Source organism: Anoplopoma fimbria, chromosome 1 (assembly GCF_027596085.1).
Source record: "Anoplopoma fimbria isolate UVic2021 breed Golden Eagle Sablefish chromosome 1, Afim_UVic_2022, whole genome shotgun sequence".
NCBI classification, from domain to species: domain Eukaryota; kingdom Metazoa; phylum Chordata; class Actinopteri; order Perciformes; family Anoplopomatidae; genus Anoplopoma; species Anoplopoma fimbria.
Window position 1 is genome coordinate 265,001 of NC_072449.1, and position 15,000 is coordinate 280,000.

The following is a 15,000-nucleotide window of genomic DNA, read 5'->3' on the forward strand; positions in this document are numbered from 1 at the left end:
GTGCGTGTTGGCCTCCGCCAGGGCTGCCCATTGTCACCAATCCTGTTTGTGATTTTCATGGACAGGATTTCAAGGCGCAGCCGGGGGAGGAGAGTTTCCGGTTTGGGGACCTCAGAATCGCATCCCTGCTTTTTGCAGATGATGTGGTTCTGTTGGCTTCTTCAGAACGTGACCTTCAGCACGCACTGGGGCGGTTCACAGCCGAGTGTGAAGCGGTCGGGATGAGAGTCAGTACCTCCAAGTCTGAGGCCATGGTTCTCTTCCGGAAAACGGTGGATTGCACCCTCTGGGTTGGGAGGGAGTCACTGCCCCAAGCGAGGGAGTTCAAGTATCTCGGGATCTTATTCACGAGTGAGGGTAAAATGGAGCGGGAGATGGACAGGCGGTTCGGTGCAGCGTCAGCAGTGATGCGGGCGTTGTACCGGACCGTTTTGGTGAAGAAGGAGCAGAGCCGAAAGGCAAAGCTCTCGATTTACCAGTCCATCTACGTTCCAACCCTCACCTATGGTCATGAGCTTTGGGTAGTGACCGAAAGAATGAGATCGCGAATACAAGCGGCCGAAATGAGCTTCCTTCGTAGGGTGGCTGGGCTCAGCCTTAGAGATAGGGTGAGGAGCTCAGACATCCGGAGGGAGCTCGGAGTAGAGCCGCTGCTCCTTCGCGTCGAAAGGGGCCAGCTGAGGTGGCTCGGGCATCTGATCAGGATGCCTCCTGGACGCCTCCCTTTAGAGGTTTTCCAGGCACGTCCAACTGGTAAGAGGCCCCGGGTAGACCCAGAACACGCTGGAGAGATTATATATCTCGTCTGGCCTGGGAACGCCTCGGGGTTCCCCAGGATGGGAACGCCTCGGGGTTCCCCAGGAGGAGCTGGAAAGTGTTGCTGGGGAGAAGGACGTCTGGAGGACCCTCCTTAGTCTGCTGCCCCCGCGACCCGGCCCCGGATAAGCGGAAGGAGATGGATGGATGGATGGATAATATAATATAATATAATATAATATAATATAATATAATATAATATAATATAATATAAAATAATATAATATAATATAATATAATATAATATAAAATAATATAATATAATATAATATAATGTAATATAATATAATATAATATAATATAATATAATATAATATAATGTAATATAATATCCCTCCTCCCTCCCTCTCCATCCTCCTCCATCCTCCCCTCTCCATCCTCTCCATCCTCCCTCCTCCCTCCATCCCTCTCTCCTCCTCTCTCCCTCCCTCCTCTCTCCTCTCTCCTCCTCCATCCTCTCCATCCTCCCTCCTCTCCCTCCCTCCCTCTCTCCTCTCCATCCCTCCCTCCATCCATCCTCCCTCCTCTCCTCCTCTCCCTCCCTCTCTCCTCCCTCCTCCCTCCTCCCTCCCTCTCCATCCTCCCTCCTCCCTCCCTCTCCATCCTCTCTCTCCTCCCTCCTCCTCCCATCCTCTCCATCCTCTCCCTCCCCTCCCTCCTCCCTCCTCCCTCTCCATCCCATCCCTCCCTCCCTCCTCCCTCTCCCCTCTCTCCCCTCCCTCCTCCCTCTCCATCCTCTCTCTCCTCCCTCCTCCTCCCATCCCTCTCCATCCTCCCTCCCCTCCTCCCTCTCCATCCTCTCTCTCCCTCCCTCCTCCCTCTCCATCCTCCTCTCTCTCCCTCCCTCCCCCTCCCTCCCATCCTCCCTCCCTCCTCCCCCTCCCATCCTCCTCCCTCCCTCTCCATCCTCTCTCCTCCCTCCCTCCTCCCTCCCCTCCCTCCTCCCTCCTCTCCATCCTCTCCCTCCCTCCTCCCTCCCTCCCATCCTCTCCCTCTCCATCCTCCTCTCCTCCCTCCCTCCCCTCCTCCCTCCATCCTCCTCCTCCCTCCCCCTCCCTCCCTCCATCTCCATCCTCCCCCTCCCTCCCCTCCTCCCTCCCTCTCCATCCTCCTCTCCCCTCCTCCCTCCCTCTCCATCCTCTCTCTCTCCTCCCTCCCTCTCCCTCCATCCTCCCCCTCCCTCCCTCCCTCTCCATCCTCTCTCCTCCCTCCCTCCTCCCTCTCCATCCTCTCTCCTCCCTCCCTCCTCCCTCCTCCCTCCCTCCCATCCTCCCTCCTCCCTCCCTCCCTCTCCTCCCTCCCTCTCCATCCCTCTCCCTCCTCCTCCCCTCCCTCCCTCCCATCCTCCCTCCCTCCCATCCCTCCTCCCTCCCTCCCTCCCTCCCCCTCCCTCCATCCTCCTCTCTCTCCCTCCTCCTCCTCCCTCCCTCTCCCTCCTCCCTCCCTCTCCATCCTCCTCTCTCCTCCCTCCCTCCCTCCCTCCCTCCTCCCCTCCTCCCTCCCTCCTCTCCATCCTCCCTCCCTCTCCATCCTCTCCTCCCCTCCCCCCTCCCTCCCTCTCCCCCTCCTCCCTCCTCCTCCCTCCCTCCCTCCTCCCCTCCCTCCCTCCCTCCCTCCCTCTCCCTCCTCTCTCCTCCTCCCTCCCCCCTCCCTCCCTCTCCATCCCTCCCTCCCTCCCTCCCTCTCCCTCCCTCCCTCTCCCTCCTCCCTCCTCCCATCCTCCCTCCCTCCCTCTCCTCCCTCCCTCCTCCCTCCCTCCCATCCTCCCCCTCCCTCCCTCCTCCCTCCCAGTCCATCACTCCCTCCCCTCCCTCCAGTGGTGCGGACCATCCTCCAGTCCATCCTCCCTCCCTCCATCCTCCTCCCCTCCCTCCCATCCTCCCTCCCTCCTCCTCCCTCCTCCTCCCTCCCCTCCTCCCTCCTCCCTCCATCTCTCCCTCCCTCCCCTCCTCCTCCCCTCCTCCCTCTCCATCCTCCCTCCCTCTCCATCCTCCTCCTCCCTCCCCTCCCCCTCCCTCTCCATCCTCTCCTCCCTCCAGATCTCCATCCTCCTCCTGGTCCTGGTCTCTCTCCCTCTCCCTCCCCCTGTCCCCTCCTCCCTCCCTCTCCATCCTCCCTCCCTCTCCCTCCCAGATCCTCCCTCCCTCCCTCCCTCCCTCCATCCTCTCTCTCCCTCCCCTCCCTCCCTCCTCCCTCCTCTCCTCCCTCCCTCTCCCTCCTCCTCCCTCCTCTCCATCCTCCCTCCCTCTCCATCCTCTCTCTCCCCTCCTCCCTCCTCCTCCCTCTCCATCCTCCCTCCCTCTCCATCCTCCCTCCCTCTCTATCCTCTCCTCCCTCCTCCCCTCCTCCCTCTGTAACCATCCTCCCTCCTCCTCCATCCTCCCTCCCTCACCTCCTCTGTCCTCTCCATCCTCTCCATCCTCTCCCTCTCATCCTCTCCTCCTCCCTCCTCCATCCTCCCCTCCCTCCCTCCTCCCTCCATCCTCCCCTCCCTCCTCCCTCCTCTGTCCTCCTCCCTCCTCTCCATCCTCCCTCCCTCTCCTCCCTCCTCCCTCCTCCCTCCTCTCCATCCTCTCTCCTCTCTCTCTCGGCTCGCGGCAGGATGGACCTCGTCAATAAGGTACAAACATCTTCATCTTCATCATATTTCAGGATTCTTCTTCATGTTCTCTTCTTCTGTGTGCGTCGTGCTCTCTGCTCGGGGTGTGTTTGTGTCGTGTGTCGGGGCGGCCCGCCGGGGTTCGTGTTTCAAACGTCTCCCAGTGAAGCATCACTGCGGAGGATCTATGATGTTAATACCAGTGGTGCGGACCATCACAGACCAGTGCATATGATTCATGCTGTTCTGAGCATGATGTCGTCATCAGTGCAGAAGGGATTGATCAGGGATTGATCAGGGATTGATCTGATCAGGTTGTTCTCGGAGGATCAGCTGGTGTTTGACTGCGGAGGCCGCGTGGGGGATTCAGCCCTGAACGCTGCCTGCAGGAGAAAAAAACTCCGTGTTCCTCCTGCGTGCGTGTGTGCGTGCGTGTGTGTGTGCGCGTTTGTCTGCGTGTGCGCGTGTGTACGTGCGTGTGTTTGTGTGCGTTTGTTTGTGTAAAATGGCAGCCGGAGGAGGAGGAGGAGGAGGAGGTCCTCTCCGCTCGGGATACTGCAGCAGATGATGATGAAGATGATGGTGATGATGATGATGGTGATGATGATGATGGTGATGATGATGATGGTGATGATGATGATGGTGATGATGATGATGGTGATGATGATGATGATGATGGTGATGATGATGATGATGATGATGTGATGATGATGGTGATGATGATGGTGATGATGATGATGATGGTGATGATGAAGATGATGATGATGGTGATGATGGTGATGATGATGATGGTGATGATGATGGTGATGATGAAGATGATGATGATGATGAAGATGATGGTGATGATGATGATGGTGATGATGATGATGTGATGATGATGATGATGATGTTGTTGTTGTTGTTGTCTATCCGACCTGCTCCCGGTTTATCAACGACTCTGACATATGGCAAAAAAAATATCAATTTATTTTATAAAGTCCAAAATCACAAATATCAAATTTGTCTCAGAGGGCTTTACAATCTGTAACCATGTGACCTCCTCTGTCCTTAGACCCTCACCTCCTCTGTCCTTAGACCCTCACCTCCTCTGTCCTTAGACCCTCACATCCTCTGTCCTTACACCCTCACATCCTCTGTCCTTACACCCTCACCTCCTCTGTCCTTAGACCCTCACATCCTCTGTCCTTACACCCTCACCTCCTCTGTCCTTAGACCCTCACATCCTCTGTCCTTACACCCTCACATCCTCTGTCCTTACACCCTCACATCCTCTGTCCTTAGACCCTCACATCCTCTGTCCTTAGACCCTCACATCCTCTGTCCTTACACCCTCACATCCTCTGTCCTTACACCCTCACACCCTCTGTCCTTAGACCCTCACATCCTCTGTCCTTACACCCTCACCTCCTCTGTCCTTAGACCCTCACCTCCTCTGTCCTTAGACCCTCACATCCTCTGTCCTTACACCCTCACATCCTCTGTCCTTAGACCCTCACATCCTCTGTCCTTACACCCTCACCTCCTCTGTCCTTACACCCTCACCTCCTCTGTCCTTAGACCCTCACATCCTCTGTCCTTAGACCCTCACCTCCTCTGTCCTTACACCCTCACATCCTCTGTCCTTAGACCCTCACATCCTCTGTCCTTACACCCTCACATCCTCTGTCCTTAGACCCTCACATCCTCTGTCCTTACACCCTCACATCCTCTGTCCTTAGACCCTCACATCCTCTGTCCTTAGACCCTCACATCCTCTGTCCTTAGACCCTCACATCCTCTGTCCTTACACCCTCACATCCTCTGTCCTTCCTTAGACCCTCACATCCTCTGTCCTTAGACCCTCACATCCTCTGTCCTTACACCCTCACATCCTCTGTCCTTAGACCCTCACATCCTCTGTCCTTACACCCTCACATCCTCTGTCCTTAGACCCTCACATCCTCTGTCCTTACACCCTCACCTCCTCTGTCCTTACACCCTCACATCCTCTGTCCTTACACCCTCACATCCTCTGTCCTTAGACCCTCACATCCTCTGTCCTTACACCCTCACCTCCTCTGTCCTTACACCCTCACATCCTCTGTCCTTACACCCTCACATCCTCTGTCCTTAGACCCTCACATCCTCTGTCCTTAGACCCTCACATCCTCTGTCCTTACACCCTCACATCCTCTGTCCTTAGACCCCCTCACCTCCTCTGTCCTTAGACCCTCACATCCTCTGTCCTTACACCCTCACATCCTCTGTCCTTACACCCTCACCTCCTCTGTCCTTAGACCCTCACATCCTCTGTCCTTAGACCCTCACATCCTCACATCCTCTGTCCTTACACCCTCACATCCTCTGTCCTTAGACCCCCTCACATCCACATCCTCTGTCCTTAGACCCTCACATCCTCTGTCCTTACACCCTCACATCCTCTGTCCTTAGACCCTCACATCCTCACATCCTCTGTCCTTACACCCTCACATCCTCTGTCCTTAGACCCTCACATCCTCTGTCCTTACCCCCTCACATCCTCTGTCCTTAGACCCTCACATCCTCTGTCCTTACACCCTCACATCCTCTGTCCTTAGACCCTCACATCCTCTGTCCTTACACCCTCACATCCTCTGTCCTTAGACCCTCACATCCTCTGTCCTTACACCCTCACATCCTCTGTCCTTACACCCTCACATCCTCTGTCCTTAGACCCTCACATCCTCTGTCCTTACACCCTCACCTCCTCTGTCCTTAGACCCTCACATCCTCTGTCCTTAGACCCTCACATCCTCTGTCCTTAGACCCTCACATCCTCTGTCCTTAGACCCTCACATCCTCTGTCCTTAGACCCTCACATCCTCACATCCTCTGTCCTTAGACCCTCACCTCCTCACATCCTCTGTCCTTAGACCCTCACCTCCTCACATCCTCTGTCCTTACACCCTCACATCCTCTGTCCTTAGACCCTCACATCCTCTGTCCTTACACCCTCACATCCTCTGTCCTTAGACCCTCACATCCTCACATCCTCTGTCCTTACACCCTCACATCCTCTGTCCTTAGACCCTCACATCCTCTGTCCTTAGACAGATAATAATAATGGTAGTAGCAGTGGGTATTACAGCAACATAACTACTTTATTATTAGATAATATGTAATATCCTAAACAATATAACTGCTCAATATGGATTAAATATTACTACAATAGTTTTAGAAAGTATTACTACAATATGAATTATATTTAGTTTTATCTCTATAGCACCAAATCAACTAGACTGTACTCTTTTAACAAAGTATTACACATAGTACTTATAGTACTTATTCCCCCTCTGATATAATATCATTACATTGTTGCAGGCAGCGTTATTCACAAAGGTCAAGATTCAAATGTAATCTCTAACAGTCGATCATTTTTATGACTTAAACCTATATATATAAATATATATATATATAAATATATATATATATATATATATATAATATATATAAATGTATATATTTATATATATATATATATATATATATATATATATATATATATATATAAGATATTGTGCTGTTGTTTATTATAAGTTAAATAATGAATCATGATTGATTGAAGTACACTTACTTCTCTGAGTGGAGTCAGAAACAGAAGCCGGTGTTTAACTGATCTGAAGTCAGTGGACTGTGAGGAACCGCAGACTGAAATCTGAGAGGAAATATTGATCTGTCTGTTCTCCTGAAGTTATGAACCTGTTATTAAACATCCTGCAGATAAATGGAAGAAACAATCTTCATCATCATGTCTAGCTTCTCATGTTGTGACCATTGTTCCTCTCTGTGGCACCGTGGCAACACACGCTCGTCACACGCATACTGTTTTTCAAAATAAAGGTCTATCGTAGCAGGAAGTTGGGTCAAAAAAATGTTCCTCAAACATTCTGAGAACATTGTGAAAATGTTCCCAAGAACACAGAGAACATAGTGAAAAGTTCCCCAAACACTTTTAAGAACATTGTGAGGATGTTCTCAAAGCACATTTAATTTCACATTTCATGAATCAGGTCTGATAGTTAACAGGTTTGAGTTCCGTGTCTGTTGGTTCTAATCCCTCCAGTCTCTAGACTCCTGCTGAAGTGCCCTTTAGCAACACACTGAGAGTAGAATGTGATTCATTATTATTAATGTATTATTATTAGTGTTCCTGTGTGTCGTATTAAATAACCTGTATCAGGAGTTCTTCATGTGTATGTTCCCTCATCTTGTTTTTTAGAAACTCTTTCTCTGCTGCTTTATAACACCTTATTGTCATTGTAAAATATATTTAGATATTGTTTTATTTGTGGTTTTGTCTTATGCGTATTTACATCATCCTTTTAAAACCTTCTCAAAACGTATTATTACAAATATAAAAAAGAACGCTTGTACACCCTTTTATTTTAATTATCAATTTACTAATTTTGTTTTATTCAATTTTATATATAAGTTGATGTTTATATTTATTTTAGTTACTTTTGTTGATTTTTTGGTTATTGTTTGCATTGTTTATTATATATTTAATGTTTTTTTGTTGAAATATAACCATCTGGCTCTCATGTTTATTTATGAATGAATGAATATAACCATCTGCTGTCTCTCTCTGTCTGCAGCTGGTGGCTCAGGGCCAGTTCAGGGTACTGAAGGTTCCTCTGGGCTTCATTAAGGCCTTACAATGGGTGAGTTCCTCACTCAAACAGCTGATCCTCAAAGAACTTGTTTGTTTTCTGAGTCAAACTGTAAGCCGACCGTTGGTCCTCGGTCAGACACCTCTGGTTCCAGTCAACTAAAACCTTTTTAGATTTATCTTACAGGCAGCAGGGAGGTTCTCCGTGTTCTGCATTTTATTTGAGTCTTCAGCTGAAATCATCCAAATCTCATGAATCCAAACATCTCAGAACTAAACACCAGATCAGTCGTTATGCAGACGACACGCTGCTGCTCTTCCAGAACTTATCGCTCATCTCCACAACAAACCTCCAGCTCTGGATAAATGTAACAACCATCATCAGCAGAACAAAGGCTAAATGAAATGTTTTCTAAATGTTCCCAAATCACTTTTCAATTGTTAAAAAATATGTTGTGAAACAATCTTCTCAAACAGCATCAAAATGTAAAATACTCTCAAAACTTTTCCAAAATGTTCCTTAAACATTCTGTAAAAAACATGCAGTGCTGAGCAGGAATCCTTCTCTCCTCCTCCTCCTCCTCCTCCTCCTGCTCTCCTCCTGCTCTCCCTCCCTCCTCCTCCTCCTCCTGCTCTCCCTGCTCCTCCTCCTCCTCCTCTCCCTGCTCCTCCTCCTCCTCCTCCTCCTGCTCTCCCTGCTCCTCCCTCCTCCTGCTCTGATGATGTTGGTGATGATGATGATGATGATGATGATGATGATGATGATGATGATGATGATGATGATGATAAGGTAAAGATGAATCTCTGTATTTAATTTATAGTTATAGTTATTTTATCTAATATTTTGTCTCCTTCTCCAGTTCTTCGCCATCTTTGCCTTCTCCACCTGTGGAAGTTATTCTGGGATGTTCCGGATGTCGGTGGATTGTAAGAACCGGACCGACAGCGACCTGAATATCGAGGTGGAGTTTGAGTATCCGTTCAGGTCAGAGCAGCACTAATCACAACAATCAATCTGATCAATCAATGTAGATCAAATAGTTATAAATAGTTTTTATTTACATATGAATCATAAAGAACGTCTGTGAATCATTAGTATTAAATTAATAAATATTATTATGATGAACAGTAAACAGGAAGTAAACAAAACCAGGAGCTAAACAAACATTTCTAGTTTTCTTTATTGTTCTTCATTTTATAAACTTTAGTCGTATTTATTTCTGTTCTGCTGAATCACCTGGATGTTTCCTCTGAGGATCAATCAGAGATATTATTGATTAGTTCTGTAGATGAAACATGAGATATGACAGACTGAGTCTCCTCCTCTCAGACTCCACCAGGTGGTCTTCGACGCCCCCACCTGTAGGGGCGGGAACAAGGACCAGGTGTTCCTGGTCGGCGACTACTCGTCCTCCGCCGAGTTCTTCGTCACCATCGGCGTCTTCGCGTTCCTCTACGCCACCGCGGCGCTCAGCGTCTACGTCTTCTTCTACGACAAGTACAAAGAGAACAACAAGGGCCCGCTGATCGTGAGTCCGCCGCCTCTGACCTCTGACCCCTGACCTCTGACATCTGGGAGATGTGTGTCTCACTGTGTGTGTGTGTGTGTGTGTGTGTGTGTGTGTGTGTGTGTGTGTGTGTGTGTGTGTGTGTGTGTGTGTGTGTGTGTGTGTGTGTGTGTGTAGGACCTGGCGGTGACGGCCGTCTTCTCCTTCATGTGGTTGGTGAGCTCGGCGGCGTGGGCCAAAGGTCTCTCTGACGTGAAGACGGCCACCAACCCGGACAAGGTCGTCACGCTGATCTTGGCCTGTGAGGATGAGGAGAACCACTGCCGTGAGATCCACGACCCGGTCATGTCCGGACTCAACACCTCTGTGGTAAGACCAGGAGGACTCTGCAGGTCTGGAGGGTTCAGACTCTCAGTCTGGACCCTGAAGAGGTTCGGACTCTGTCTGGACCCTGAAGAGGTTCGGACTCTCAGTCTGGACCCTGAAGAGGTTCAGACTCTCTGTCTGGACCCTGAAGAGGTTCAGACTCTTAGTTTGGACCCTGAAGAGGTTCAGACTCTCTGTCTGGACCCTGAAGAGGTTCAGACTCTCTGTCTGGACCCTGAAGAGGTTCAGACTCTGTTTGGACCCTGAAGAGGTTCAGACTCTCTGTCTGGACCCTGAAGACTCTTAGGTTCAGACTCTCTGTCTGGACCCTGAAGAGGTCTGGACCCTGAAGAGGTTCGGACTCTCAGTCTGGACCCTGAAGAGGTTCAGACTCTCTGTCTGGACCCTGAAGAGGTTCAGACTCTCTGTCTGGACCCTGAAGAGGTTCAGACTCTTAGTTTGGACCCTGAAGAGGTTCAGACTCTCTGTCTGGACCCTGAAGAGGTTCAGACTCTCTGTCTGGACCCTGAAGAGGTTCAGACTCTCTGTTTGGACCCTGAAGAGGTTCAGACTCTCTGTCTGGACCCTGAAGAGGTTCAGCTCCGACACCAGAACGGTTCCTTCAGTGAATCCTTCCGAAACATTTCCACGTTGATTTAAAATCCGATGAATCAGAGCTGAAGGAGGAGAACGTTCATGAGGAGAATTTTTTATTGTATCAAAGTTCTGACTGCTGGTTTCCTGATGGAGAACCGACACAAAGACAAGAACCAAAGGTTCATTAAATCTGATCAGATCAATAATCCTGTTTAGATCGGGTCTCCAGTCAGATAATCGCTAGTTTAATTCAGATTTTAACATTCAGCATCTTTAACTTCTTTAATTTAATGATCAGTCATATGTTTATATTTATATATTCTACAAATATATATGTATATATATATATTAAACAAATATATATTTTTTTATATTAGATCATATTCATATTTATAAAATATAAGTCAGGTATTGAGACTGAATCTCTCTAATGTTCCTCCTCCTCTCCTTCTCTCCTCCTCCTCCTCTCCTCCTCTCCTCTTCCTCCTCCTCTCCTCCTCCAGGCGTTTGGCTTCATAAACCTGATCCTGTGGTCGGGTAACCTGTGGTTCGTCTTTAAGGAAACGGGCATCATCGCTCCCTTCATGAGAGCTCCGCCTCCTCAGGAGAAGGCCGCCGCCCCGGACGCTTATGGCCAGCAGGGGGCGTATGAAGCGGACCCGTACGCCGGGCAGCAGGGCGGATACCAGCCAGAGTATAGCCAGCAGGGATACAACCAGGTGAGTGGGCGGAGTCTAAAGGAACCTTAACACATAGAATAATCTTTATCATCACAGAGAAATAAATACGTACCAAAGTTTGGCGCGTAACTCCTCCCACAACGTTGCCAGCACATGCGTTAAAATACATCAAAACGTGCGGCCTGAACGGGAATCGTGTGCTATGACTTTTCTCAGAGAGAAATTTCCCCATAGAGATGAATGTGTTTTGGGCGTGGAGAGAGCTTAAAAACACTCAACTTTGGAAGCAGACTGACTCGCCATACTTTAACGTAGAAAAATGATTCAAAGTTTAAAACGTTAACAAAACTCTGGACTATATTGGGCCAAATGGGCATTTTGATAGCTAGCACAGATTTCATGACATCAGAGTTTAAGTTTCAGGAAAATGTAAGCCTTTTTCAGATTTTATAATGGGTGTGTATTGGATGGAATGTTCAGACCTAGAGCACGTGATGTCATCGCCAGAGTGGAGATGAGCTGTAAAATCTTCTGTAATTTTTCCAAACAACTTGCTCCTATCTCCACAATTTTCACTCTTCATAAACCATTTTGTGGTAAAACGTAGTAAATGTTGTGCTGGTCGTAGACATGTCTATGGAATCAATCAGACTTACACATTTGACTCCATGTGCCTGAAAACAGAATGAACTCCAACCAACTGCTCCATTAGACTCATTATTGACACCACAAACATAGAAAGTACATCTCTGCGTTCATCAGAGTCTTATCTCTCTGATGATATCAATATGTTGTCCATTGGAATCATGGTTTTACGATTAGGGGAAGGAGTTTAACAGCTAGTTTTGTGCTAAATCACAATCTAACCTCTGTTAATTAGTCTGCCACCATGGCAACCAGTGAGTGTGTGCGTGACCTATGAGTCTCTCAAACAGAGATGAGGGCAGCGATAGCTCTTCATGCTCGAGTGCCTGAATGGTCACATTTAAACACAACAAACATAAAAATGACATCAACGCATTCAGCAGTCTTTTTTCTGTTGATAATAATATTTATGCGATTTGGCTTACTTTTTTTTCAAATGAACCTCAGTGATACAGCTGTCTCAGGACTGTTAATATATGCAACATCTTCGAGGCAGTATCAGACACAGTCAAAATTTCTTGCGAATTTTCGAGTTATGATTAAGCCCACAGGATTATATACTATGTGACCACACAGAACTAATGTCCACTATAGAGAGGAGGGGTTTAATCATCTGTAAACTCATATCTCATCCTTGTCACATGACCCCTCACATGACCCCGTCACCGCGTGCTCCTCGTTCATGTCGTTATGTCGGTTGTGTTTCCTGCAGGAAGCAGAGCTCGCTCAGGGCTACGGCCAGCAGGGGGCGCCAACCTCCTTCTCCAATCAGATGTGAGCAGACAGGAAGCAGGTGAGTCACACAGCAAGTTGAGGCTGAAGGTCACTCCCTGATTGGTCCATTCAGTTCATTTATTTAAATGAGAAGTCCAGTGATCAATAAATCTGATGTTCATCACAATCACAAACAAACACACTGTGGATTCATCCGCCGCTGAAAGTAGTTCCCTCTATTTCCTCCTGTTTGTCTGATAAAAACTGCAAGAACACTGATGAAACTACAGATTTGGATGAGAGTTCAGTCTGCTGCTGAACCAATCAGGAGCGACGTCGTCTTTTTATTTCGTTTGTTTGTTGAATCAAAACTAAATATTTTTCGTCACAGTTGATGAAATTATCGGCAATATTTAGATTTTTAGAGACTTGACTTCTTTTCTTGTTTTTCTTTCCTTCACAGGAAACACCGGAGTGAACCAAGTGGGTCGCCTGCAACCTACCCACAATGCAACACTCCTGTGTGCAGAGTGAATGGCGGTTATTGGTCCTCTATAATGAATAAATGTGTAAATGAGTTATTGATATTAAAGAACGTTCTCTGTGGACAGAACGGATGTTTGTGTTGTAGAGAACCACAGATTATATTCACTCTACTGTTTCTTCATGCTTCCTGTTGAACCCAGTGATCGGCCCCGCCCCTCGTTGTATGCCCCACCCCCATGATCAACACCGGCCAATCATGAAGCTGTTCAGACTGGGTTCACGCTGACACGGATCGGATCCAAACCACAACCACATGAGAACCGGATCCGTCTGGATCCATCGCCGCCGACATCACCTCCCAGCTGTTCGCTGTTTGTCTTGCTGCATGTAAATATCAACACAGGAAGTGATGTCACAGCGCCGTGGCGGTGAACCCGGTCTGGACTCCAGCTTGGTCGTTAGAGTTTGTGTGTTTGTTATCTGCTGCAGTGACGAGGAGGAGATCCGGCTGCACAAACGTCGTCTGCATATCATTAATATCAATAATCAATAATCAATAATCAATAATCAATAATCAATAATCAATGTGATCTGTATTTAGCATGTGCAGGTGGAAACACAGCGTTCACCTTCATAAACAGACACATCGTCTAACACAACAGACTCCGTCTGTTTCTCCTCATCGGATCGGTTCTACTGTTTAAATCTTCAGATCACGTTTGTGTTTGTCACATGACTCCTCCTCGGCTCTCAGCCAATCAGCAGCAGCCGTAAGCTGTTTTTTTTTGTAAAAGTCTTTTTGGAAAGTTTCTGGGTCTGAAAACAAACTTGATGTTTTTTCTTCTTCTTCTTCTTCTTCTTCTTCTTCTTCTTCTTCTTCTTCTTCTTCTTCTTCTTCTCTCTGTTTCTTTTGTTTCGTTGGGAAAGTGAAGCGGTTCTTACGTCGGTATCTTCCTCCGCATGATGACGTGTTTCTGCTTGTGTTGTTCAGTAACTGATGATCAGTGTGGTTCTACTTCCTGTTCTCCTGTACAGCTGTGTGTGTGTGTGTGTGTGTGTGTGTGTGTGTGTGTGTGTGTGTGTGTGTGTGTGTGTGTGTGTGTGTGTGTGTGTGTGTGTGTGTGTGTGTGTGGTGTGTGTGTGCATTACTTCTCTCATTTCCTTCTTCTGTTTTTGAACTTTATTTATTTTCTTTTTTCCTGCCTCCTTTGTATCTCCTCCTCCTCCTCCTCCTCTTCCCTCCTCTTCCCTCCTCTTCCTCCTCCCCCCTCCCTCCTCCTCCTCTGTCGTTCTTCTCCTCTCTGCGCCTGTGATGTAACTTCCTGTGTGATGATATTCTATTCAGCATCAGTAACCATGGCGACGGTGTTGACAGTGATGATGATGTGTGTGAGTTGTTGCTATGGAGACCCCCCCCGCTGTGTTTATGTAATGGAAAGTTTCAATAAACTACAAAGTGTTCTAAGTCTGTTAACTGAGAGCCGAGTGAACAAATGAACTGAAGGATGACTCCATGAATACGTCAAACAGCTGATGAGTGGATTATTATGAGGAAGGTAATTAACTGAATAAAGAAATGAACGAATGAACGAATGAATGAATGAATGAATGAACGAATAAATGAATGAATGAATGAATAAACGAATGAATGAATGAACGAATGAATGAATGAACAAATGAACAAATGAACAAATGAAATGAACGAACGAACGAACGAATGAATGAATGAATGAACGAACGAATGAATGAACGAATGAACGAACGAATGAATGAACGAATTAGTGAATGAATGAATGAACGAAAGAATGAATGAATGAACGAAAGAATGAATGAATGAACGAAAGAATGAATGAAAGGACAAATGAATGAACGAATGAATGAATGTACGAATGAATGAATGAATGTACGAATGAACAAATGAATGAATGAATGAATGAACGAATGAACGAATTAATGAACGAA

General features: G+C 47.7%; 1 protein-coding gene across 1 annotated transcript; it reads left to right on the plus strand.

Moving 5' to 3' along the window:
- The first annotated feature begins 3,418 nt into the window (after positions 1 to 3,418).
- Positions 3,419 to 12,616, plus strand: LOC129089147 (synaptophysin-like). Its single transcript, XM_054596526.1, has 7 exons — positions 3,419 to 3,436; positions 8,029 to 8,094; positions 8,903 to 9,027; positions 9,373 to 9,571; positions 9,728 to 9,919; positions 11,017 to 11,232; positions 12,551 to 12,616. Exons 1-7 carry the CDS (start codon positions 3,419 to 3,421, stop codon positions 12,614 to 12,616), a joined length of 882 nt encoding a protein of 293 aa, XP_054452501.1.
- The last annotated feature ends 2,384 nt before the right edge of the window (positions 12,617 to 15,000 follow it).